Here is a 26,712-nt window from a genome sequence, read left to right on the forward strand (position 1 = left end):
GCCAACTGCGAGTGACATCTTTACACTGGCTGTAAAATCGCTTGGAAATACTGGGTGAGTTTGTATTTAGCTACACTGAGGTGGTCTCAGAGCTCTAATGGGAAATTGGTGCGTACTTCTAATGCCCTTTATAACGGGCCATCGCCATACTGCCAGTGTTAAGTGTCAAAATGGGGATAGGATGGTGTCCCCACAGGTGACAGAGAAGTTTCTCCAGCAGGCAGTTCAGAGCATCCAGTCACATCCTGCTGTTTGGAAATACCTTCTGAAGATGCCCTTTCCCCCCCGCCACACGTACAGGATCTGGCCTCCTAACTCGGGCTCCGTTGTGTGCTGCGAAGCCGCCACAGGCTGGCAGTCAGCGTGGGTCCTGAAGAAAGCTGGCCTGGTTTTCTGTCACTGCGTTGCTGGCAGCTCTGCAATCGTGGTGAAATGCAGATATGCTGGAAGTGTGATTCTTGGCAAATAGAGCAGAATAAATCCTTGAGGACCTCGCAGCTGAAGATTCAGGAACGCAGAAGAGCATGAAGGGCAGTGGTCCAAGGGAGTAAGCAGGCATTGTGGGCCCAGACGGAATGCCCTTGGGCCCATAGTAAGTTACCTGATTACAGAGCTACTCAGATACTGCTTTTTACAGCTTTTTGCTTTATTCTTAATTTGAAATTCTTTTCAGTTCCCTAACAAGAACAGGAGCAGACTGATTTAAAGTAATCCTTCACTTCGGAGAGAAGTTGATCTGCTAATCTTGTGCTAGTCACAGTTGCCAGGATCTTGTCGCATACTGCTTGGTTTTCCTATGTGGTAATCAGTATTTTGCAATTGCTAGGCAGGAAGTTGAGAACAATTGAACAAATGTTCTAAAGTGAATAGAATTAATAAAATTATGTACTACTAATGTGAAGTGAATAGGGTTGGAAAGCTGAGTTTTCTTTTTCTTCAGGTTCTTCATGAAACACTTTGCTAATTCTTTGTACTTGGAGGGGTTAGATACAATCATTTGTTCCAAAAACATTCTCATGTTTCAGTGACTTCCAGAGGAAGAGGGAAGGTACGAGTGAGTCAACTTCATTTTGTCTAGCAGAAGATGCCTTGGTCTCTGTAGTTGCAGTATATCCAAAATTCAGTTGACTTTCCCATTTCGCTTTTTGTGGGTGTTTCAAGACATGGAGCAGAACTGGATGGTTTCCACAGTGGCTAATAAGACGTTGTCCTTTTCATCTCTGCCTTTTGCTCAAATCTCCCTGGCTGCTTAGGCATATGGCAAATTTTACCCAGTTTGCAAAACTGCTACCGGAAGGCACTTAGGTGGCATAGTACTATGATGACTTTAGCAGAATCTTCAGAGTATAATTTATTATATGATTTTTTTCTGTTCTTACAGTGCCCTTAGGGCAAGAGTGTTTCGCAGTGAACAGCAGGTAACAGATGAAGGTGCCCAGCCATTAGTTGTGTGGATATTCATTTACTCCTTATTAGAGATGGAAACGGTCCTTTTAGCGTTTACTGCTTTTGAAGTGAGACAAAGAAGAAACAACTATTTCAGCATAGGCTGCAAAGAATATTTAGATACGGAGTGAGTTTTTAACTAGACATCCCGTAGAAGGACAGAGGAGATGTCTGGAGGCACTGGAATGGAATGTATTGACTAATAGCCTCAGTCTTAGAAAATGCTCCTGTCCTCTTACATTGTGTCAGCTGTGCCCTGCCAATCTGATATGCCCAGTTCCTAAAATGCCACAACTTTGTTTCCTGCTGCCATCAAATGAAAGATAAGCTGGGAGGATGTGTGAGACATTAGCCAGATACAGGTCTACAGCACTATTCAACAGCCAATATAGAACTAGGTCACTAACTAGCTGTCTGTCAGGCTTATCTGAAGACATGGCCAGGTTTGTCACGTCCCAGATGTCCAGAGGCCGCTCGTGTAAGTTAGACCACTCCTGAATGTGGTTCCACAGCTGAGCATAACAGAAATAGATTGGATGGGCTGCTGATGCTTTCCAAACTTAACTATCAAACGTGCCAATCTAAACTGTGTTTTATGATAATTCTTCTTCCGTTGTAGCCAGCTGGGGTTACTAGCAAATCTCCATCATTTGCATAGAGGACAATACCTGTAAGATGTTACAAATTTAGAAAGATTTGAGAATGTTTATTGTGTCTTTTATTTTAAATCAGGCAGTTACATTTTTACGACAGAGGACTGATGCCATCCATAGAAACATCCCTGGAAACACTCTCAAATTCATCATATGATAGCAGATTATCTTTAGCTTTGTAGGCAGACAGAAGTGTATCCCAGTGTCTCTATCAAGCTAGTTATTTAACTTCTATTACTTTAGGATCTGAGGCCCCCAGACCTTTCACCGTGTATGCCGTTCCACCCAGATGAGGAATTTATGCATGCAAATAGATGTTTTCAAAGAGTCAAACAGGCTAAATAAGGTGTTGCATTTGTATATTGAGGCTTATGTTAACCTTTCTGGTTGTGTATGGTCTCCACACCAATGCCTTTGACATCTCAAAAATGACCCAAAGCACAAGGGTGTCAGTCACTAATTCTTTCCAGACGTGGTCAATGCAGTAATAATAAGGAGAGAAAAAAAAAGAAAAAAAGAAAAAAAAAGAGAGGAAAAAAAGGAAATAACAGTATGCAAGAACAGAAGTGGGAAGCTGGGACAGGAAGTGAATAATACAGTCATGCAAACCTGTTTGGGAAGACAGAAATTGATTTCTTTAGCTATTATTATAGGGGTTTTCTAGCTTTGTTTTTAAATAATTTGTGATAGAGGGACAAAATAATCTCAGATATAATGGCAAAAAGTCTGCTATTATGTAGCCACATCAGAGCAGACAACAGAATTTCCTTCTTCTCTCCCATCTGTCTCTATTCCCCATGCTTCAGAATTGTAAAAGCACTCACAGGCGGAGGGAGTTTATAAGGTTGATGGGTGTATTCTCCGCCTTTTCGCATTCCTTTCCTCCCATGCCACCCAGCTCCTAGGTTGGGGAGTCTTCTTGCAATCTTAATACCAAAAAGCTAAACCCATTTTTATATCAGATTAGGCATCCTTGGGCTCTAACTCACGGAATTAAGACAAAAATCTCAGTCAGATGAACTCTGGGATTTATCCATGATCCATAATGGGATGTTTGTGCATATCACCATGATAACAGGATTCAGTTGTTTGATCAAAATGTGTGTAATTTCAAATAAAGTCATGTTAGATTTGTACTGTATTGTGTGGCATTAAGAAACAACAAGCACCAAAGGCAGTGAAAGACAAAGTTATTTTTTTGTATAAATAAATAACTTTGGGTGTAAATTCTATACCCATGTGTTCAAGCTGAAGATGGTTTATACTATAAGGTAGACAAATATTTTTCAACAAGACCCTTATTTACTAAAACATGCCAAGTGCATTACTTGTCTCTCTGAAGTCCATGAAGCAGCTCATATGTTTAAAGCAGATTCTTTACCACGTTGCTGATTTGGATCTTATCAGAGTGGGCAATAATTAACATTTTATATATGAGTATTTAAGCGAGCTGTTGAAGAAAGTCTGAAAGGAAGCATCATGTTCCCATATCTCACAGCCCTTTGTTGACTTGCACTGTATCAGTTGCTACCAGAGAGAACTAGTTTCCTGCATTTGGGTTTATAGTTGCCTGTCGTTTAAAAATAGAGCAATTTGGAAAAAGCAAATGTACCATAGCTTTCTACTAGATTTGCTTACCAATAGCTAAATTGTGCTGCTGTACTATTGGAAAAGCGCAGTTATTTTTTTCAGGGAAGGTTTGTGCATCCGTGCGCCTCATCCTTTCAGTTGCTTCCTGCCTCACACCCCCTATGCATCCAACTTCAGTAATTGGTTACAAATGAATTGTTTCTAAGTGCAGTTCAGCAAAATTCTATGAATAAGCCCGAGGCTTCATACTGCGTTGTTTAGGTGGGCCTGTTTTTTTCAGTTCCAGAATGTGGAGTTGTGGCTCTGAAGATAACAGTAGCATATTCCACAGGCCCTGGGGAGACTGAATTGCCTGGTGGTTCTTGAACGTGGAAGAAAACTTGTGGTGAAGGCTGCATGTTGACATATATAACGTCTTCAGGCTTTGGCTGAGGTTGGTGCCTTATGACAGCGTATATTGTAGCATCATTCAGTTCCCCTTCTAGCATTCTGCTTGCTTTGTTTCTTCTGTGGCTCTGAGGAACAATGAAGAATGAGAAGTTAAAAAGAAATTCAGCATTTTTTGCTTCGGAATATTAGTCTTAGTTCATTTATAACCACAAATATTTTCTCCTATTATAAAACTGGGAAAAAGGGGAGGGATACATGGGAAAAGGGCACGTGTGCTCAGAGAAGTTCAGAAAACTTCTCTTGCTCAAAAGTCTGCTTCCTAGGATTTAAGGGACTGGGTAGAAAGGTGCAGCAACTGTTACACACTAAATATTTAGAGCAATTGCAACTACCAAAGATTTCCTTTGATCAGGAACTTTGGCGGTGGTACTGAAGAGTCAAGGCCAGTTAATTATCAAAATTATATATTTGTTATTATATTTATTTTTCTGAGTACTATAAACAAAAATATGCAGAAGGGCTATGAGTTGAACAAGTTAGGGTCTGCTTTGCAACAAGATGTCAGACAATCAACAAATACAGACAGCTAGCTTCGGTGTGCTGGCTGGAGTGGATGCTACTGTGTGCTTCATAATCCCTCTGAGAGGTGAACACAGAGTGAGAGTCTCTGCATGACAGAGATCAAAAAAAGCAGCAGGAATGTTGGATTTCTGATGATGTCTTACCTGCAGTGCTGCTTGTCTGAAAGAAGGATGTCCGCCAAAGTCCGTCCCTTTTCCTGCTGTGGACAGAATCTCCTTTGAGTGTAAAACTACACCTTTACCTTTTTATTTTAAAGATGACTACCCCCCCACTACCCCATCCCTGCGATTTAACTTGCATCTTGCATTTCACTCTCAGCTCAGCTGCATTGCCTCCCTGGACGATGATTACTACGAACAGACCTTCCTTAGATTCAGTGTGGTGGGACAGCAAGCTGTAGGGGCAGGAAAACTAGACAAGAGGATTAGGGAGCTTTACCTGCCCTTTTCCTTCTGATGTAAATGGTGACAAGGAGTATAACAGTAGCAATCAGAGCAGTTGTAGGCAGGAAGGAGCTCAGCACTATGAGACCATAGAGAGTCCTGCAGGGGAAAGCATGATATCTCCATTACTATTTACAGCACCAGAAGTTGGCTAGGTTAATTTGGGAGGGGATTTTATGTGTTTGAAAATGGCTTATGGTTCCAGGATAAAAATTTAGCACGTGACTATTACCCTTGCTGTCTCTAAACAAGCATGGTTCCATGAGGTCAGTACTCATCTACAGCCACAGAGGATCCATCCCAGCCGTATATTTCTTTGGCACTTGGCAAGCCTGGGGAATACTCAGGAGCTTGAATTCTCTTCCTGCAGTCATTTGCAGCGCTACCAGAGTTCAAAGGCATCCCTCATCAGGATGCAGTAGCCCTTCTCGTGATCTGTCTTTGATCAGGTCTGGTAATCACTCTCGTCTGCCACGCTATGTTGTTTAGCTGGGATTGGTCTTACACCGGTCTGCTTGTACAACAGGCAGAGTCGTTGTAGCATTGCGTGGCCCATATAGTTGTCCCTTTTTTAACCGGGTAGAAAGTCAAGAACACGGTCAAACTGAGCATCTTCAGTAGAAGCCTCACTTAGTGCTCCCGAAACTAATAGGGACCTTCTACAGCTACCCTTTCATGGGAGGTGGGGAGGTTGGACCAAACCCTGCAGGGGAGAAGGGGCAGCCTCTTTGTGTGTGTATGGGTGTGTGTGCACATGCTTCAGTTGTCACACCACACCTCAAATCCTGCAGTGCATCCAGAATGCTGTGCTTAGAGTCTGGGAGTCTTTGGTTTTTACCTCTGATCCTTATTGCTGTCATCTGTGGGGTTGGCAACGTCCCCCTTCTCAGTGGGAAGTGAAATGGTGTGTAAATCTGCATCCCATTTCCAATTTTCCCCTTGAAAAAAAAAAACCAAGAGCAGGTGATTTTCCCACATCAGTCCATCCCTGGTGACTTCTTATCATGCTGAAAAATTCTGCTTTGCCAGTTTGTAGAACGGTCCAGTTACTGCTTGCTTGTTAGCTATGAAATTGTGAAGTTGCACAAGAAAATTAATCCTGTGCTGTTTACGAGTAAAAGAAAGTTAGTTAATGCAGCTGAATCACAGGAATAGGATCAACCAGTTCCTCAGATAAGAGCTAGGAGGTTTTTTGGGGTTGTTGGATAGTACCTGGTATCAGGGTATCTCAACGAAAACATTGAATGTAGGCCCAGGCAAAGAGTTCTAGTAAGTAGCTAGTAGGGCAAGAACAGACATACTGTGATTCCCGTTTTGTTCCCTTTGGGTTGTGGTCCTCTGGTGCTGTTTTCATTCTTGCAAACTATTTGATACTTGATTGCATGATGCCTTGGAAAATCTACTTACTCAATGTACAATGTGCAATGTACTCTGCACAAATATCATGTGCAGAGGGGCAAATGAGATTTGGTTTCTGCTTTCCTTACAAGTTTGGGTCCTGTAACAGATCCAAGGGAAAGAACAGCTCCTGCAGGAGACGAGTGTTGTAGAAGGTATAGGTCAGCCATAAAAATTCATACCATTTTAGAGAATGATATGAAAACTGAATTGCTTATTTGGGCACTTGAATGCTGTTGGAAAGGAAGCATCTTAGAAGAAAGATGTCATGTACTTCCCATAAACATTTTTCAGTCATGTCATAAAAATGAAAGAATAGCTTTCACTATCTTCTGGTTTTCTGCCTCCTGTGCTAGCAAAAAGCAGAAAAGGAAGTAAAGTGTTAAAACAAATGCAGAAGTTTACTAATGAGCTGTGGCAAAAAGAGGAACTCAGGTAGAAATTCAGGGAATGATTCAGATTGCTTGAGGTCTGTTTCATCTGCTGATGTAAATATAAAAATTTGTTAGTCAATGAAACCAAGACAGACTTCCCCCACCAACTGGCTGCAATTTATTTATGCCATTAGTATGTATCAAAAATCTGTTTAATAAAAAGAAATTCAGGAATTATCTGTGTCTCAGGAAATTTCCAGGCTTAGAAGAGAGCTCTTTAACATTGACCTGTAATCTTTCTTGTCGAGCAGTAAGAAATTGCTGACTTTTAGAAGATCATTAATTCTTTGATTAACTCACCCAAAACTTCCAGCATGATCCTATTCAGTAGTTTGTTTCTCCCCTGGATATGGCTCTCAAGATTATATTCTCCTGAGTCATTAAGTTGGAGCTTTTTCAGCCACACACTAATCATTTTCCACGAGAAGTCATTCATCATTTCAGTCCTTCCTACTTTAATGATACTTTGATCAGAGTTACCTCTGATAATAGGTTGACATCTAATTCAGGACACCATTTTGCACCAAATAAAATGTTGGAAATTTCCTGATGTTGGCTATCACAGAATAGGAGCAATGGAGGGACAAGTTGTTCCCTTTTTTTGCAAATAGCCTTACAAACTCTGAAGAAAACGGAGTGGTGACTCATTAGAGGGAGAAGACAGGAAAAACCAGTCCCCATGGTGGGGTACATCTCACCCAACGAAGGAGCAAAGCTAACATCAGCACAAAGAGAACTTGCAGAAGACAAGGAAATAAGCAGCCCCAGTCTGATGAGAGTGGTCACTAGAGATGAAGCTGGGGTGCCAAATGGGAAATTTGGATTCCTGCTGCCCTTCCCAAACGTGGGCTGTCTCAGGTTCCAGGGTTGTTATTGCTGTCAGATTCCCCAGGTGCTGGGACATGAAGCTACCTCAGCATATTTCTTATGCCTCGTACGTACGTTCAAGTTTAAGATGATGTTGCTCTGTCTCACCGGTCTTCTACATGAATTATCAAAGCTTTGCTCTGTGAAAGGTTTCTGTGACTGTAAAACACTTTTAACAAAATGGAAAGTTTTGTGCAAAAGCAAGTTTTGTTTTTTGGATTTCGTCAGCTGACTTTGAATATTTCTGTCCCAAAACCATTTTTTTTTAATTGATACAATCATACAAAATTGTGTTAATTTTTTATGGTAATCCATACAATTTTTTTTTTCCTTTGAAACTTTTTTATTTCATATGGCAAAAATAACTTCCTGGCCACTTCTAGCTCTAGATACATATTGTGGTTCTATGTTGAACTATATAACAAGAGTTTTACTCTGTCTTTGATAACCTCTAGTGGGATCTCTATCTCTAGCTACCATCTTTTGCTGTGAAACAAAAATGGAAATGACACGTCATTCTTGATTTATTTTGGCTGTCTCCCACCTGGTGCACTGTTGATCTCATAGCTCGCCCTCAAATGAAACCATCACCTGTAGCCTTTGCAGCACAATATTCTTCAGATCACCCCACACCCTACACGGATACGTGCCAGAGTTCTACCTTGGGTGTGCTGTCATGATCACAGAAAACCTACTACGTCCAAAGTCTATCAGGTCAACTGAGTGATGCGGTGCATGGTTAAGGTTGATCCTTTCTTTTAAAGGGGAACTCAAGGCTAAGACTGGACAAGACTTTTCTGACAGCTCCTTGCACCAAAATGTCTTCTCACATAAATTCTTGTGCATGTCATATGAGCAGTTAGCTCTGGAGGAGTCTCCCTCTGTATGCAGGAGCACTTGCATGTCCTCTCGTGCCATGCATTATTCTTCCAAAGAAAGAAGAAAATGATGCTGCAACTAGTCACAGCATAGTATTATACGGCTGGGACTCTGAGAAGAGTAATTTAACCCTGCAGGTTTGCCTAAATAAACATCTATGCTTAGCCTTTGTGCCACTACCCTTTTTTCATTTTTATTCCTATTGTTCTTCTCTGTGGACTCAGTATTTATTTGCAGTAGGAAGGCAAACAGTAGCTAGCCTGTCTTACGGCAATGCCTGATCCATAATGTATCAGGAGAGAGCAAGAAACAGATTTTCTTCTCCATATGCTGGGTGGTTTCAGACTGGGAACTTCACAATAGCAGGAGAGAAAGGTCTCGCTCAGAAGGGCAATGATTGCCAAATGTCCCACCATGAAGTTCAGTTTCTGGACCAAATACAGAACTACTATAAACCAAAATGAGAACCCATCAGCTGATATAAATAAGGAAATTTCAGGCTGAACATTTCCTCCCCTCATTGACTTCAGGGAATCTCATTCTGTGCCAGGCTTTAGATGGCCCAAGCAAGTTAGCGTGCAATGCGTGTAACAGTGCAGGGCGCACCCTTTTCCTAGGAGAAAAGAAGAGTCTAAGCCATACCTGGAAGTGCCAGCAAGAGCAGCAGGGCTGGAAGGCTCCCCATCCTGTAGTAAGAAGGTTTTTTAGGGCCTAGAGGAAAAAAATGTATCCCAGAGCTTCTTTATCACTGAGAATTCTCTGTTGCAGAGGAAGCTAACTTGCTCTGTCACTTGCAGTGGTCTGCTGCCTAGAATGATGCCAGTCTGGAACTGCTGAGAACATCTTTTAACCACAACCTTAATGTTAATTCATGGGTGGGAAGACTGCACAATGTTTACTGTCTACTTTTTTGTTTTAAATATATTGTTGTCTAGATTGCCGTATTTAGCAATCAGATTGTGTGGCTGGGAAAGAAGTAGGTGGTTTTGGTCTCTAGTGCTACCTTGATGTATTACAGAGCAGCTTTCAGTTGGATGTATTCATCCTGACTGCTGCTTTGCGCTTACATGCAAGTTTTATATCTCTGGTTCCCCTAAGCCCTTGTGTAGTGGTGGAGACCCGTCACCGTGCCATCGCAGAGGCAGTGGATGGCCCTGCCTGAGGTCTCTCAACAAGTTGAAACTGGAACTAGGACCCAGATCTCCGGGTTAAAGCTGTGATTCCCTTGTTTTTTAGCACATCTAGCTGGGCACCACAGTACGGTCCAGGAATACTGAAGCTAGGTTTGTGTTAATACAGCTGCACTGGTGCGTGACTGCGTATGGGCTAATTTACCCTCTGGAAACAGAGAAAATGAGTTTAGATAGAGCACAACCACGGCTGGCCTGATCCGGTGTCAGGATGTGAGCTGCTGTTTCTGCACGGTACTAAGCGGAGCTGGCGGAATGTGCCAACCTGCCCAGCTGGCTCAGAGCATTTCTCTACATTATAAACGCACCAGCATGTTCCAGGTGTTACCTCTTCCTTGAGTGATGTGATCTGGAGTACTGCAGCTCTTTATCATGAATCCACACCAAGTCAGATAACCAGTTTGATTTTATTTAGCTTTGCAGGCGGTGCTGGGGAAAGAAGTGTCAATGCCCTTGGATTTGGGGTCTTCCTGGGAGAGCTAAAAGCAGCTTTTTACTTCGGGGAGTGCTGAGCAATGATCACATGTTGGTAACATCCCCTGGAGAGAGTGGAAAAAAATACAGGGAGAAATACAGAGAAAACATTCGTTCTTTGTTGCAAAGTCATTTGAGATATGAGGAAGCAGGCTCACAGCTGCATGTAGACTTCACATCCCTTTCTGTTATGTTCTGCAATTCCTTATGCCTTCCCACAGTGGCTGTTCACTGAAGATCCACCCTGTCCAAGGCAGTTTTTAGGAGCTAGTCTTCATTACATTGGAAAGACAGAATCTCTCACCTGGCACTGCTCTGAGATGACACGAAGTTGATGTGTCTCAGTTCAGAGCCTGGTGGAACGATACGGGGATGAGTATCTGGAATAATTCTGCCTGGTGATATGATGCAGCTACTGGCAGTGACCGGAGACGATAGCAGAGCACTGCATTGCCAAAAACCTGTCAGAAACTTCAGACTTTTGACAGCAGAATCTCAGTTAAAAAGCTGATTTCTAGACCAATAATATTAGCTTTCAATACAAACCGTCTAGTTCTGATCTCATGCTTTTGAGGGAAGCATTTGAGTGTTTTGTAGCGATGTGTAGGACACCTTGGAAAAAGCTATTAGTTCTTTAACACTGATCTTCAATGAATCAGAAGTTTCTTGGAGATTTGAGACAGAACCCTGTCTTTTTTACATTATGCGGATGTGTTTGTAAGTTGCTCAACACATGGTTGTTGAAATGTGTTACCTGAACTTCTATTTATGTCCACCATTTTATCGGTAGTTTTTTTTTATAACAAGGCATTTGCCAGTAGCTGTATAGAGCAGCAAAGTTTTTTGTGGCCTAGCAACGAGCTAGGGGGAAACTGAGCAGAGCTCTCACCTGTACCATGCCTAGGGAAGCATCTCTGCACAGAGATAAGTTTGTGCTGGATCTCTTGACAGAAAGACTTCATATTCCTCCTTTCCCTCTGGCCATCGATCCCATCCTCTTCCATTAGGTTCAGGTGTTACTGGCAGCATCTTTTCAGTTCAGTTGTGTTGGAAAAAGTCGGTCAGTGCCAATGAGAAGAAGCTGTAGATGGTAACATTCCTTCTCTGGAGTGACAGGTTAATCGATACCTATGTTTAATAGGTGATCCTTTTCTTATGGCAGCTGGCAAAGCTTTGCCCACAAATGCTTGATGTTCATTTCTCTGTGGATTCCCTTTGGTTTGGCTCTAAGCAGTGCTCTCCCAGGAGGGGCTGATTCCATCATGTGCAAAGTGACCGGTGAAAGGGAGGACCTGCTGCTCATTCAAGCGTGGGTTCTTCTGCTCGGTTTCTCCGTTCTTCCTACTGTTGCCAATGATAAAGATCAGCACGGCCACCATGAACTTAGTAACCAGGAATCCCACAATGATATAGAGGACAGTGAAATCAGCTTCAGGAGGGACGCTGTGGGGAACCATAAATATAACAGTGAGGGGGACCGTTCAACCCTTAATAAAACTCTTGTAGCACACTGTGTTGGAGACGGTAACATCTGCAACAGGCGGTCCCTGCCTGTGCACAACAGAGCCTGGGAGGTTAGAACAACTCTAATAAGTTATCTCACATACAGATAAATTATGACCTGCAGGAGTTGTTTTGCTTGGCACCGAAGCACCGCATTTTCTGGATTAGGAGAAAGCTGCTCTTTAGAAACCACACGGCAGTTCTAGGAATTGTCATAAATGAGGAGGAGGTAGAGAATATGCCTGTGGTGGTATTCCTCTCCACTTCTAATGGGCTTGCTGGTGCTAATCTGCCTTTGTCCTAGGAAGACTAAAGATCACAGTATGAGGAGTTTTATGGCTTACCCAGAGATGCTCTGCACAGCACGAGGCTCCTCTGGCATTTGGGTCTCCGGGACAGCTGTTGATAGAAACAGAACAGTTTAGTCTGCAGATGTTTCTGGGTGATATTCACTGGTATCACCAGCGCCAGTGCCCCAGCTAGGCATAGATAACCAAAATGAGATTGGGCACTGGGTTGTATGCTAGAAAATTAATCTGGGTAGCAATAAAGGGATGACATATGTTAGATGTCCTGTTAACAGTGAGGTCATGTTGCTGTAAATCAGGAACTAAAAAGAGGCAATGAAACCCAGTACCTCCTCAGAGTAAGACAAAAGTCATTTTTTACTGAAGTGAGGCCTTGGCATCTGCAGACACATGTGAAATTTAAGTAGGAACTCAGAAACTCATGAAAACACACAGCCCCAAGACATACCTGTCAACACTTCCACTTGGACCTTCCTTAAGCTGTTTGTTTCCCCCAGGTACTCAGTTTTGCACTGGTACAACCCAGCATCCTGCTTCTTGAGTCGCTTCATGGTCACCGTCAGGACCCCTTCACGGACATTGTCACTGATGGAGGTGTTGCCATTCCTGTTCTTTAGGAATGGCAGCCAGAAGCGTCGGGCACTCACCACATGTTGGCACTCGGTCTCATCGATCATCTTGCACCAGCTCTTTTCTCTCCACCGTTGCTGCCAGGGGTTATAGGTGCAGTTGACAGAAATGGTGCCCCCCTCCATTCCGTACACCACAGTGACGTTCTCTACAGCACATGATGCTAGGAGAGGAGGAGAAAGCAGTGAGCCAAGTCTCTTTTATATCTGTCCGTTCCCACTATGTTTATGCTAAATGTCATTTTCATCTTTTACAATTCTAGTGATGGCTGCTGTCAATTGTAGGGCTGTCACCTGCCCACTTCCCCCAGGAAAGACACGGTGTGCTCAGATTCAGAGTCTGGATTCAGACTTTCTTGAAATACATCTGTAGTGATCCCTCTGACTGGTGTGTTACTCGGCTTTTGCCAGGTAGCTGTTCTTGTGGGGGTCACTGAGGAAAGGAAGAGGTGTCAGCTTCATTAATATTTGCAGATTTTCTGACGCTCAGGAAATTTTGGTCCTTGCCTTCCCATCTGGCCCCATGGTGGCTGCTCTGGATTGCAGTCTGGAAATCGACCTCATCACACTTTCTGTAATCATTGGGCTCCTGCCCAGTAAGGGGAAGCAGTTTGTCAGCATAATTAGGGAATTAAATAGAAACTTGCATTTTCCTCTGGTCCTGAGGGGCACGAAGCTGGGCATTCAGGTAGATTGAGTTGGCATCAGGCAAGCTGGCTTGGTTTTTAAAAGCTTTTTTTACAAGGCAGCTCATAAAAACATAGCTTGACCCAATAATGACAAATTGTTTCTGTGTAACTCTGCTTAGACCAGCCTTGCTGTAACATCCCTGCTTTGCAACGTCCAGCCTGCTGACTTGCATACAGCTGCAGCAAGGCAGCTTGCCTCAGGGTTTGGCCTTGAGCTCAACACTTCCACATATGTCCATAGATGCAGATTTGGCTCTGGAATACCCTCTGCTGTGGAAAAGATCATTTGCAGTAAATGCCCATAAACTTTATTCCCATTTTAAGGATCTTTACACAGCCCTGGAAAGTGCTAGAATCACAGTGACATCTACAAACCAGTGTCCAGCTAGCTGTTTAGGAGGTTATTTCTTAATCCTATGCCTGATTTCAAAGCCCAGGGTTTCAGCTTTTTTTTTTTTACCCTATCTTTTAATAGCCTACTAATTTTAATCATGTTGACAACTGGTCTTTGGCTGCTTGGCCTTTTTCTTGCCTTAGTTCCTTATTTCTAATTTCCATTCCTCTGTATGACAGGCAAATGCAGAGGGGACAGTGAACTAATAATACTTCCAGAGAGAAGTGCAGTGTGGTATTTGTGGAAATCTCTATTTCTAGTGAAAAAAATCTGAGGCTGGTGCCTTCAGTGAAACCATAAGTAATTACAAAACAGAAATAAATTTAAAAATAGGCTGTTGTGAGGACTTTGTGCTGGCTGAGCCTCTAAATAACACTTTTAAAAACAATTCCTACCATTCTAAGCGAATTGCAAACTAAAAAAATCTGAAGATCTTTCAGCTTGACTAGAAGAGGACATAAAAATGGATCTATGCTCTCCAAGTACCCACCAACCCACCACCTACAAGTCCTTATCCTGATATGTTGCTCCAGTCAAGCTTACCTCGCTGAATGTCCAGTCCAGTCCTGCCTATGCAATCCCTCCGAACATTTTAACTCCCTCTCCTATTTCTCTTGTGGACCACCCCTTGCCTCCCATTCTGCATGTTGAGTTCCTGGAATGGGCCCAGGGGTTTGTTTTTTAGTTTTGTTTTAAATAGTAGCAGCATTGTGAAAAATCTCTTGGTCAGAATCGGGGCATTTAAAGATTTGCTGATGCCCCTGTGGAAAACCTTGTGTCATTATCTTTTCAACTAATTCTGCTGACAGATCACACTATTTGTGTTCCTCCTCCCTTGTTGTGTGCTACTGAAAACAGTATAGCAGACTTTTTTCCAGGCTCATTCAGATCTTTGAGACAGGTTTCTGTGCGCCCAAAGCCTGAATCTCTTGCCTTTCTGTGCACTGCTGCAATTATCTGGGATCTGCAAAGTGTGTCTGGAGAGAGAAGGCTGCCAGCTGGGAGTACCAGCTGGGTCCTGTGCCTTGTTTCTCATTTCAGATGAACTTTGCTTTTCAAGCTGAAAATAGTTAATTGCCCAAGATTTCAGAGGTGTCCCCTTCACTGAGTTCTATTTTTCTCCTCTTGAACCCTAGCTGCTGTGATTTACATTCAAAGACCTACAAATGCAAACAAATAGGATTTTGAAATTTCACGTTTCACTCTGAAAAGGCACACAAGACTTCTGTCGCCACTGTTTCGTGAGCTTGGATCACCACTGGCCCTTTGTTTAATTAAGGGGAAAAGAGCAAACTCTGAGGAAGGAGTCTGACATCCCTGCAATATAATTCGGGAGGAAGAATAGAGTGTCAAACAGACTGCAGTGCTCCAGGTTCCTTCTGCTTGCACTGCATGGACTTTACAGTGTACAGACAGGCAGTAAGAGTATCCATAGTAAGTGTTTGTATTATATTGGTCTTCCAAAGAATAGCATGCTACATCAAAGATACCTTTACATCCAGAAAAAGCTACTGGGTTTCAAGACCCATGCAGTCTTTTCCTGTGGCATTGTCGCTGATCTCCTAACAGGTGCAGATAGAGAGCAAGCTCTGCACCAATCCTTTACCCTATCGGTTAACTGAAACCCAAGGTCACGTACGCTTTCTTACCTGACAAGAAGACCATGAAGATGAGGTGCATGAGCTTCTCCATGTCAGTTGAGCAGAGAAAGGGACAAGAGAGGAGTCTGGAGAAAAGTAAAAAGAGCTCTTGCCCAAGAGCAGCTTGCTTTCCCCCCCCTCCTTGCTCTGCCGGAAGGAATGAGCACAGGAACTTGGCATCTTTTTTGTCCTGCATATTGAGCAATTCGCCAGGGACAGGCATTTCTCTCGTGGGCTGAAAATTCAGGCATCAGCATTGCCCACTCACAGCAACAATTTAGTCTAGACAGCCTGAAAGAGAGCATCATGTGATGGCCTGAAGCCGTGGTACTGGAGTCCTCTCAGCTCAGCTATGGTGCCTGTCCACCAGAGCAGGCTTCGCAGGGGGTGAATTTTTGGAAAGCCAAAAGGGAGAGGGTGGCTCTCATTAAGACTCTGCAGGTAGCTCAGTCAGCATCACGAGGGTGAAAGGAGCGTAAGGACATAATCCTGTGGGCTATTTTCAGGGGAAAGAAGATTTAGAAGAGCCTCTGCATGAAGCGTTCCCGTCCGTGAAGTCAGGAAGACAAGAGCACTGTGTTGAGTGAAGCGGTGAGGTGCTTTAAATGGGAAAAAAAGACATCTTTATTTGGTACCTAGCAGAAAGGACATAAAATCAAGGGATGGGGGCACTGATTTAGAGCCGATCAGTGCCATACTGATGCAGTAGTTCCTCATCAGTTCAATAGCAGTTTAGGACTGCAGCATTAGCAAACTGGCAGGCTGTGGATGGGTTGCTGTTTTTTCTTTTTTGAATTTATTTACCCAGAGCCTTCCAGGCAAGTACAAATAGACCCCGGCTTCTTAACTTGTGTGCTTATCTGCTTCTTAACAGGTGGGTAAACCTGCAGGTCTACCCATTCATAAATGTGCCTTCTTTTTCTTTCCTGTAATTAGTGTTTAAGAAAATGGTACCTTACAGTATCCAAAAATTCTGTGTGAGGCTTACTGATTGCAGGTTTTGTTCATTCTTGCTCCAGTGAGCACAAATTTGAATTCTCTTTGATCAGAAGCAACTGCCTCCCTGAAAATGTCTCTCTTCCACTCAATTGTGTTATACTATTACTCTTCCACTGTTTGACCCAGTGTAACTTACTGAATGAATAGTAAATAGTTAGGGGAATCTTGAGCTGAATGAACCATTTTTGTTTTCTCTCTGTCATTTCAAGCGAAACATGTCAAGTCTGAAAATTTCAAAGAACACATCAGCTTCCCTGCTGCAGCCATAGGAAGAGAAACCTACTGGATGCGACCGGCTTGTGAATAAGGAGTGGTTCAGGCCTTTTTAATTTGCCACTTGTTTGCAGAGCTTGGCGCAGCTAAATAAAGTGCCAGGGTCTCTGGTCTTTTGGAGAAACTGAGCTGAGCCCCAGCAAACTCATTTCATATTGGTGGCCACATGACTGCTAAATGAAGGTGGCAGGCATGTCATTTGGAGTATTTCCAGCAGAGAGATGGAAGTAATGGTATCACTTTCCAAGGCTCTGGTAAGCTCTCCCATGAAACTGCACACGCGTTTCTGGTCTATGGCTTCAGAAGCAGCCACAGAAGCTTGCATCCTATGATGAAGGGTGTAGAGCACAAGTCTTATGAGGAGCAGCTGAGGGAACTGGGGTTGTTTAGCTTGGAGAAAAGGAGGCTCAGGGGAGACCTTATCGCTCTCTACAGCTCCCTGAAAGGAGGTTGTAGCGAGGTGGGTGTCGGTCTCTTCTCCCCAGTAACAAGCGATAGGGTGAGAGGAACAGCCTCAGGTTGTGCCAGGGGAGGTTTAAATTGGATATTAGGAAAAATTTCTTCACCGAAAGGGTTGTCAGCCATTGGAACAGGCTGCTCAGGGAAGCGGTGGAGTCACCATCCCTGGGGGTATTTAAAAGGCATGTAGATGTGGCACTTGGGGACACGGTTTAGTGGTAGGCTTGGTAGTGCTGGGTTAACAGTTAGACTTGATGATTGTAAAGGTCTTTTCAAACCTAAAAGATTCTATGATTCTATGTTGTAGCCAAAAAAAAAAAAAAAAAAGGTGCTGGAAGTAGGCATGCTGGTTTGTATTGGTCTCCCAAAGAGTTTACAAAGAACCACCTGCACGTGCGAATAGGCTGGGAAGAGCTGCTAAAAGTACAACACAGTGCTGCAAAGGAACAGAGCTACATCTGAGACTGGCCGGATAGTGATTCCTGCAGAGATGCAAAGATGCCTCATAACAATGAAGGTGACCAAGTGCACTGGAAAAACATGTTTGGTAGTTTATGGTGTGATTATTCAGGATAGCAGGGTTTGATGAGGTCCCAGCCAGTCTAGTGTTTCTGGGGCAGCTCTTGGAAATTGCCAACCTGCATCAGAGCTGCACTAGAGATCTATAAATGTATTTATATGTTTGACATGAGTAAGCATGTCTGACTTACTCGGACATTTACATCCGTAAATAATCCACTCTTAACTACAATAGTGTCCCTTCTGTTATATCATCTGATGCTGAGACCAACTCTCTAACTTTATACTTCTTCCTCTGTTATGTGTGTCATACTTCCTGCAACTTCTTCACACAGCCTACCAGTTTCTTGCTCTGTGCCACTGTCTGTACAGACTTTCCTCACGTCTGTCTCAGGGCTCATCCTTGCAGCTAGCATAGCAAGGCACATTTTGTCCAAAAATGTCCCAGTGCTCTGTCCACTCCTCTAATGCAACACCACATGTTGTACCCTTCTTTCCTTTCTCCAGAAATACCCATTTTTGGTTCTTCCTACTTGTCTTGGTTCCACACTGCCTTGGTTTAAGCAGCTGGTTTGTGTGTTCTTGGGGAGCAGAGGGAGCAAGACAACAGGCCAGCCAGAAATTGTTGAACAAAGTAAGGGTCTTTGATTCGGAGGTCGTGAAAGAATGGGGCAGTCTGCACAAGCTACACATGGGAAGCCATGCCCGTAGCTGCTGCCTCATACTGGTTTTTAATGTACAGGCCTCAAAGACTGCATAAATATGCTGAAGATGTGGATGACCCTGAGAGCAAATTCAGCCCTCAAGCTTGGAAATAATTGTCTAGAGGATACAGTCTTGGAGACCGTCACCAGCGTAATCCACAGCAGCTGCACTGAATGCATCCCACAACCCTCTGCACTTCTTAAAAGGGTACTTATACACGCACTCAGCAGTGTCATCACTCTCATTCCCTCTTACCCCCAAACACCAGCATGCACGCTCTGTTTCTTGATCTAAAGCTAAACATTTCGCTTTAGTTTGAAAGCCTCTTGCCATCTTACTCCTTGCCTAAGCAGCCTGATAAATTTAGGTTATAAGGGAATTTGCTTTAAGTCTCAAAATGTGTACATATTACTTATATGCACTGTTGTTGTTTCGTAGCTACAAGACCTTCTGGTGCTCAGATTCATCCAGCACAATCTCAGTTTACAAAGTTTGCAATCCAGCGTATCATCATGTTGCAATAGACCCTCAAGCTATTTACCTTCACGTAGGTGCTGGTTCTGCTTATTCTTACAACCCAGTGCTCATTTCCCCCAACCGTTACCCGGCAAATGAACCTGGTCACAGCAAGGTTAGAGTTTTATCCCTCCAGCACTGGAATGAGTTTGCTTGGCCATAGTAGCTGAACCTTTAGGAGTGGAATAAAGTTTCTACCAGTGAACATAGTTGAAATACCAAACCCATCCATGTTCAGACAAATGCTGCTCTTTTCCAAATGGTCAGTCCTCCACACCTGCCTCTCCAAATGTCTTCATTTTAATGGAATCGAAGAAAGCAAATGTGCAAGGCATCCTGAGAATTAGGCAACACCTCTGTCTGACCTGAGAGAATCTGCACACTTGTGGCAAAATTCTCTACTGGCTTCTAATAGGAGGGTGGTCTTAAAATGCATAGGCAACATAGACAAAGCAGCAAAGACTTAGATCTTTCCCCAGTGTCCATCCACACAGCTTCTATTCCCTATTCCCACTTTGTCTTCCAGTTCTTTTCTCCCATTTCTGGATTGTTTGGGGATTTTGTGCTTCATCCTTTGTCATTCATTGGTAACTACTTGAACGCAATGGTAGCATATTCCACATTTTCATCTTTGGGTTTCCTGTGAGCCTGACTTGGTTCAACATTACAGTAGAGAGGATCCCCAGGGTTGAGTCGGGATCTAAAGTTCATAGCAACATATTTTAGGTCTTTGCTGTCATCCTTGGGACTTTCCATTCTTTCCGTGCTGTCAGGCTATGAAAAGAAAGGGAAAACACTTGTTAGCATGATTCAGTGCCAGGCCACAGCTGTTATCAAAAGAACAAGACTTTCCCAGGAGGAAAGGAGAAGCCATGTAAAAACTGACCTTCGGTCGTGACAGAGGTGAAAGAACAGAAAAGTTTTTCCTTCATCACCTCTTCTTGATACAGGTTACAACCTCATCATCTAACCTTGCTTTCTAGTCTTTGAGTAAATTCTAAGAGATCACCCCAATTTGCTCCACTGTGGTTTTTTCCTACTGGAGTTTCCTTACATTAATGACCCTTCTCTCTCTCCAGCTAGGAACTCCAGCTTCTCTCCGGTGACATTAAATACCGTTTCCCCTCCTGCTCACAAGCAAAAATGAGCACCAAGGTCCACATCAGGGGGATCAGCCAGCTCCTCACAGACTATTGGTAAGGAATTCGTTACTGTACGGGAAGTAAAATGTTTTCCTTACCTGTGCTGTGTCCTCTTGTTTGTCATAGGTGTCCTCTGCTTGCCTGTTACCTTTGGAACGAGCCAAAATCAGAGGTTTTAGAAGTAGAGAAGTCCATGAAATGCCTGGGCATTACCTATGGTTCAGGAGTTTTGGGGAAGGCTGTGGTATTGCCCAGTGCTAGAAGCAATGTGTGTGCCAGTGGGACCCATCTACTCTGAATGTGGTGAACACGTTGCTCTCGTTTTACTTCTCTAACATGTGAGCAGGTGTCCTGTGCAGAGTCTGGAGGAACATGGGTTTGACTTATTGTGAGAGGAGATTACAGCAAGGAGCCTGACATGAGGCTTCCCAGGCTGCACCTGCCTTGTCTTCTCCAGGGCACTGTAAACTGGGAATAAGCTCACCTGGAGTGGAAAAGTGATGGCCAGAGAAGGCCCTGTTTAGTATAGAGTGGAACATGAAGCATCACCAGTCTCCACATACCTCTTTTCTTCAGCTGCTTGCGCCGCCTGATGCACAGTATTATCAAGCTGATGACTGCCAGGATGAACAGGATGCTCAGGATCCCAGAGAGTACAATGAAGGTGTTTTCATTTGTGCTGAAGCCAGGAAAGCGAATGAGTTACTAGTGTTATAGGGTAGCACTGCATGATGCTGGCACAGCCCATTACCAAACAAACAGTGACCAAAAAAAGGGAACAGGAATAGCTTTTATGCACTTGGAAGGAGGGTCTGATTCTCCTGCAGCAATGCTGTCTTGATTTTTCTAGCTGGCTGTGCCTTCTGAGCTTTTCCTAAATCGCTCTTCAGGCTTTAAAAACAAGCCACTGTTCAAAGTTCAGAGCACAATTCCAGGCTCGCTGGAGCAGGTACTGCCTTTTCCTCCCATGTTTTGCTGCACCTAGCACACTGGGGCTGATGTATGATTGCACTCTTAAAGTGCTGCTGTAGTGTTGATGACAGCAGATGTCCAAAGGGGAAGAAAAGCCTTTACATTTAACAGCATGGAAATAGAAGGATAAAATAGCAGCCAAGGACTATTTCATTGTTAAATATTCATGGGCAGGGGTGAGCAAAATCGAGACAGAAAGGCTTAGGGGCAGTATCTGGGAGTTTCTATTACTGCAAAGAGCACAGCCCAAAGAGATAAGGATAAAAAAAGTAGATAGGCATCTACATTCCAGAAAGCTGCGGCTTGATTTTACCAGTCTGCTTCTGCTTGTAATTACACCCTGGGCAGGAGCTGGAAGAGGAAAGGCCATCTTTGGCAAGGACACCTGTCATATCTAATTCCTCTGTAAGCAGGAGTCTTCAGAATGCCCAGCCAGGGAGACAGGTGTTTTGTGGACGAGACATTGCAAACTCTTGTCTGTGTTCAAGATCAGAGACTTTCCTTAGGGCTTACCTTGATGCTGGGGTGTTGACAGAAGGGGTTGTTTCACTTCTGCCTGCAGTACCTGACAAAGTTGTTCCAGCCAATACTGCAATCACAAACATGAAGACAAGAATAATCACTACTGGGCTGCTTTGCATTTACCAGCGAAACTTCCCGGCCATTGCTACCATGGATATAAATCCACACCCGCTGTGACACCTGGCACAGGCAAGCTGCCCAGGCTGTAACCTGTGCCATCAAGACTTGCTGCCACCAGGCAAAGCAATGTAAGGATCAAAACCTGGCAGGGAGGGGCAAGGAGCTCAGCAGGACCCCCTCTCTGTGTGTTCCCATCCCAAAGCATGGCAGAAGGAAGTGCTCTAAGTGCAAGCAGGTATGTGCTATGGCAAAGATCTTCAGGCAGCAATGAAGTACTTAACGACTCTGTGCTTAAGCAGACCGAAGCTTGCGAGAACTAAGCATACAGCATTGCCTGTGAAAGACTTGGCTGTAAAAATTGCTTCCGGGGCTGTTTCAGTACCCAGAGGAGGTTATGCGTGCAGAAACCTGCTCGCTTAGAGACTGCATTCAGTCCCATGCGATAGGAGTTCCTCCTAGGGAATTATGCCGTCCCCTGTCATCTTCTGGAATGCCATATCCATTCGGTGCTGCTCTGCCACACCCCTGAAAGACAAGCTACAGCGTGGTGTTGGTCTGCCACAATCAGTGCCTAAATGTTATCACATATTGTTAAAACACTATGCTGAAATAAAACCTAGAAGTCACAAATCTTTAAAATACGGGTATAAAGGTGAAGGCAACCACACGTGAAGATCTTAATGTCTTTAAAAGCCAAGGGATGAGTTGCTGTAAAGGGGAAGAACTTGTATTATGAGAATTAGTGACAGAAACACCTCCGCAAAAATGACTGAAGCTGCTCTCAGGTAAAAGAGAAGCCACACGGCGCACACACGTGGTTCAGTTCTGATCCCTGCTGCTATTCCATAGCACGGTTAGTGTGAGAAGGTAGAGTGATGTGGGGTTTGGGCAGGCAAACACAGATGTAACGTGGGAGGTGGTGTAAGCTGGGCAGTGCAGAGACTAGAGGGAGAGAGTAGGAAAGTGAGTCTGCAACCTACAACTAACCATGTTTTTCTACAGGTCAGTACTCACCCTCAGAAATACTGAGCGTAACCTCTGCCATTCGGAAAAGACCGTTGGGTTCATAAAGTGCACACCAGTACATGCCGGAGTCCTGTGCCTGCAGCTTCTCCATGGTAATGGTGACAATCCCCTGCTGGCTGTCGTCCTGGATCGTGACTCTGCCTTTCTGGAGTAATCTGCGGTACCCTGTGGGCTTAACGTAGCTGTTCACCAGTACGATACATGCTGTCCTCGCTCCCTCTTTGCACCAGGCTTTGCTCACAGCCCAGTAGACTGGGGCACTGTACAGGCACTGGACAGAGATATTGCCTGACTCCGTGGCTGTGTATTGTTGGGTCCCTGGAAAACACCCAGCATATTTGGTGAGATCCCAGTGCAGGCACGATGGCACCCTTTCCCCATCACTGGAATACTTGCTGTGGGCTGAACGCTCCCTGGATGTCCTTCTACCTCCAGATATGAGGAGCAGAAGGGGACTAGACCCAGATGGTGAGTCGCGAAATTGGGTAGGTCCTGTCCACTTCCTTCGGTTCCCCCAGGGGCCGCATGCTCCCAGGTGTTCAACCCGTAGGGTCTGGGAGGCAAGGACAGGGCAGGGCTGGCAGCTGCGGTGTCAGAGCAAAAGCAATGCGTGGCAGCGGGGAGGTCGGCGGCAGCGCCCAGCATGGGCGAGCCAAACACTGAGCTGGGGAAGCTGCTCCTGGCGCCGCTGGATCAGCCCTGTGGGAAGCAGTTGCGACGAGCGGCCCCGTTTGTGGGAGCTCATGGGAACCTCCCCTGAGTCTCTGCTGTGAGCAGAGCACGCAGGGCCCGGCCTGAGCTTTGGCTCCACAGACCTCTTGGGCAGCCACCAGCGTGTCCACCAGACAGGGAGAGATGGGTGTCAGCTGTGCAGTGGCAGCACAGGCCTTCTCCATGGTGTGGCACAGGACGGGAAGGACAACAAGCAGGGAAGGTGGGGGTGAAATCTGCCGAAATCCACACTTGGCTGCCAGCAGGTACTCACTCTTGGACACAAGGAGCATGACCTCCATTATCCGGGTGAGATGAGTGCCTCTGGCAAATGCACACCAGTACACACCAGTGTCCTGGGCCTGCAGCTTCTTCATGGTGATGGTGACAGACCTTTTGCGGGTGTCATCCTGGATCAATATTCTGTCTTGCAGAGCTCTGCTGTTATGCTCTGTTGAATCTGTCCTCACCAGGTCTTTACAGCCAGTCTGACCTTCCTTACGACACCAAACTTTTGTCCCCAAGCTGTACCCAAAGGTCCTGTAGGAGCACTGCAGAGAGAGACTGTCCAATTCCCACCTGTGCAACTCTGCAAAACAGCAAATGCGGTCACTGACGCACAAGCAGTGGCCACACGGGCATCCACCTCAGGGCCGGGGTGAGGTTAGGGCAGGACAAGAGAGAGCTGAGAGTCTGCAGGGGCAGCCGGGTCTGTGGGGCTCCTGCACACTGTGCCTGCATGAGCGTGGAAGGCAGCGAGCGAAGCTGGGAAGGGTGGGAGACCGTGGGGATCGGGGGGAGCTGCCCGGCTGTGCGGGAGAGGGGGGACAAAGCAGGGGAAGGAATGATGGTGCTTTCTGACAATACGTGGGTTTGTGTGGGGAAAAAGGTACTCACCCTTGAAAACACTCAGTGAGATCGTCTTTAGTGGAAGGTAATTGTGACTGCGGGAACGAGAAGCACAGGAGTATATGCCTGAGTCCTCTGCCTGGAGGTCAGTCATGGTGATGGACACAGTCTTGTGCGTGGGGTTGTCCTCTATTCTAACCTTCCCCTTTGTGACCTCCTTTTGGTACGGGTGATTCGTCTCCACTAAGGGCTCACATATGTCATCTCTCATACGGCACCAGACTTTCTTCTGCTGGTAGTTAGCCCCTGCTGTGTAAGGACACCGGATATACAGAGTGCTTCCCTCCCATCGCCTCTCCTCAGAATCGGGTGTTTGGGCTTGGAGACCTGCAAATATCAGATGTAGTGTGAGGGAGAGGGGGGCTGACGCAGGGCTGCCCACAGTGTCCCGACGGACGCAGGGAAGCTCTGCCTCTGACCTTCCCCCATGGGCACTCGTGGCTGGGGGAACTACAAAAACCAAGAACCATTCTCCCTGTTAAATTCTCCTGCTTGAAAACGGGAAGGTTGATTTCTGGTGTGCAGTGTTGAGATCTGAGCTAGGACCGTGATTTAAAATCCAGTATCTTTGCTTTAAATCTCACAAACATGCAGGTACTAGAGGTGTTGGACCTTCAAGCCTAAATGGAGCCGTGCATGATGCGGTCTTTGGAGCTGTCCCAGCAGCCCAGCCCCATTGTAACTGCTCCTCACTGCAGGCAAAATGGGGACCAACCCCTCCCCACACAGTGCCCCTCAGGCCGGGTACCACCTGTACCGGATGGCGGGATGGGGCAGAGGGCAGGACCCGGGGCAGTGTGTGTGCTGGGGATGAAATGCTCGACCCGCGGCTGGGATTGAACTCGCCTTCAGCAGCCTGCAGCTCCTCCATGCCGTATCCTCGGAGGATGCCCAGCAACTCACAGGTGTGAGGCTGTGCTAAGTGCAGGGCTGCCTTGATTCCCCAACATACCACATGCTGAAAGCTTTGTGCTTTCTGCTGGGATGGCAGGGGAGGCAGGCAGGTGCCCTCAGACGACTCTGTCCTCAGCCAGGACTTCGATCAGAGGAGCCAAGTGGCACCAGGCAGCACGATGGGAAATGCTGACTGGGGGAGGCACCGAGGCTGCTTTAGAGGCTGCAGCTCTGTGCTCCCGGGGTGGTACGTCCTGGGAGCATGGAGGAGCCAGACGTGCAGTAGCGGGAATTCAGGCTGCCCCTTCCCACCCCTGCAGCGAGTTGCCCAGCTCAAGAGTCCTGCTGGTGTGGGATTCCCCCCTGCTATGGAGCTCTCCAAGCGGCAGGAGGTGGGGAAGGGTGTCCCACTCCCCCTGAGTGTGTGGGAAGCCTGAGGCATACCCAGCCGTTCTCTTACCTGGGAAGCAGAGCAGCAGCAGCAGGAGGACTCTCAGCTCCATGGCTGTCCTCAGGCCCAGGGAAGGGGCATTGCTGGAGGCTGCTCTATGTGTCCTGTGCAAAAGCATCTTCCTTGTGTACAGTTCTGCATCACAGTGGCACTGCCAGAGGAAGTGCCTAACGTCTTGCTTCAAGAGGAAATCCTTCACTACATTTTGTTACAAGACTGAATTAAGATAATTTCAGAGTGCATTTGGGGAAGTGGCTGAGAGCAGGGCCCACCCCATCCTGATGGCAAAGGCCCTTTGCTGCTCTCGCCTGGCCACGTTATGCTCTGCCCTCAGATGGGTGGCACTGGGGCACTCGCTTGGCAGTCCTGAGCCATGGGAGATGGAACAGGTCATTTGCCCTGGCCCAGCCCTTCTCTTTGGGCTCCCAAGGCATTCTCTGCCCAGGCCCTTGCTGAAAAGTCACCTCAAAGTCAGTGTGGCAATAAGCCCAGGGCTGTGTCTGCATGGACTGTCCCATGGGCTGTGCCATTTGGGATCCCTCATCTCCACCCCCACCCCAGCCAGTCCCCTTGCGCCCTGTGCTCTGCCGTGCACAGAGTGACTACCCCCAGAGTGCCCAGCTGGAGAAATCAAACCAGAACCATTTGGCTTTTGCACATTACACAGTAATGTCTCCACATGACTGAAGAGATTTTAAGTACAGGGGAAACAATGCAAATATTGGAATAATCCATTCAAAGCAGCTCCTGACACGACTGAATCTTGGCTTACTGTGAAAATGGACAGCTAAACACAGCTTCCTGGCTCTGCATGTCCTTTTGGTTCCCCCATACGATTCAGGAATGGGAGATGGTAGGGTGAGGGAACTAGGAGTCGGGAGCAGCCTAGTAGGTAACAGGAACTGCAGAGTATAGAGAGCAGAGAACAGGTGGAGCAGGTGAGGCAGCAAGCCTGGGAAGTTAATTGTTCTGCAAGGAAAATGAG

At 45.6% G+C, this 26,712-nt stretch overlaps 3 protein-coding genes across 5 annotated transcripts; all 3 read right to left on the minus strand.

Annotated features, from left to right (window-relative positions):
* Window positions 1-2,141: 2,141 nt before the first annotated feature.
* LOC130159653 (uncharacterized) lies at window positions 2,142-9,551 on the minus strand. 2 transcript variants are annotated; one of them, XM_056361489.1, is made up of 5 exons: window positions 9,325-9,551; window positions 5,943-6,042; window positions 5,100-5,203; window positions 4,805-4,860; window positions 2,142-4,204 (listed from the first exon to the last, which is right to left on the minus strand). In XM_056361489.1, exons 1-5 carry the CDS (start codon window positions 9,365-9,367, stop codon window positions 3,947-3,949), a joined length of 561 nt encoding a protein of 186 aa, XP_056217464.1. In that variant the 5' UTR covers window positions 9,368-9,551; the 3' UTR covers window positions 2,142-3,946. The 2 variants fall into 2 exon arrangements, with proteins under 2 accessions (XP_056217464.1, XP_056217462.1); XM_056361487.1 differs by lacking the exon at window positions 9,325-9,551 and adding an exon at window positions 7,237-9,249.
* A 709-nt stretch (window positions 9,552-10,260) lies between these two features.
* Window positions 10,261-19,119, minus strand: LOC130159650 (triggering receptor expressed on myeloid cells 2-like). Of its 2 annotated transcripts, XR_008825813.1 has the most exons (5): window positions 15,519-19,119; window positions 12,606-12,950; window positions 12,194-12,248; window positions 11,236-11,789; window positions 10,261-10,411 (listed from the first exon to the last, which is right to left on the minus strand). XR_008825813.1 is itself a non-coding variant. In XM_056361481.1 (4 exons), exons 1-4 carry the CDS (start codon window positions 15,730-15,732, stop codon window positions 11,573-11,575), a joined length of 831 nt encoding a protein of 276 aa, XP_056217456.1. In that variant the 5' UTR covers window positions 15,733-19,119; the 3' UTR covers window positions 10,261-11,572. The 2 variants fall into 2 exon arrangements, 1 of the variants encoding a protein (XP_056217456.1); XM_056361481.1 differs by having other exon boundaries at window positions 10,261-11,789.
* Window positions 19,120-19,264: 145 nt separating this feature from the next.
* Window positions 19,265-25,943, minus strand: LOC130159647 (polymeric immunoglobulin receptor-like). The gene is made up of 8 exons (XM_056361462.1): window positions 25,737-25,943; window positions 24,371-24,709; window positions 23,748-24,062; window positions 22,751-23,080; window positions 21,608-21,683; window positions 20,686-20,801; window positions 20,221-20,270; window positions 19,265-19,754 (listed from the first exon to the last, which is right to left on the minus strand). The coding sequence occupies exons 1-8, from the start codon at window positions 25,843-25,845 to the stop codon at window positions 19,572-19,574; spliced, it is 1,518 nt and encodes a 505-aa protein (XP_056217437.1). The 5' UTR covers window positions 25,846-25,943; the 3' UTR covers window positions 19,265-19,571.
* Between the last annotated feature and the right edge of the window lie 769 nt (window positions 25,944-26,712).

This window comes from Falco biarmicus, chromosome 16, assembly GCF_023638135.1.
Source record: "Falco biarmicus isolate bFalBia1 chromosome 16, bFalBia1.pri, whole genome shotgun sequence".
Classification (NCBI taxonomy): domain Eukaryota; kingdom Metazoa; phylum Chordata; class Aves; order Falconiformes; family Falconidae; genus Falco; species Falco biarmicus.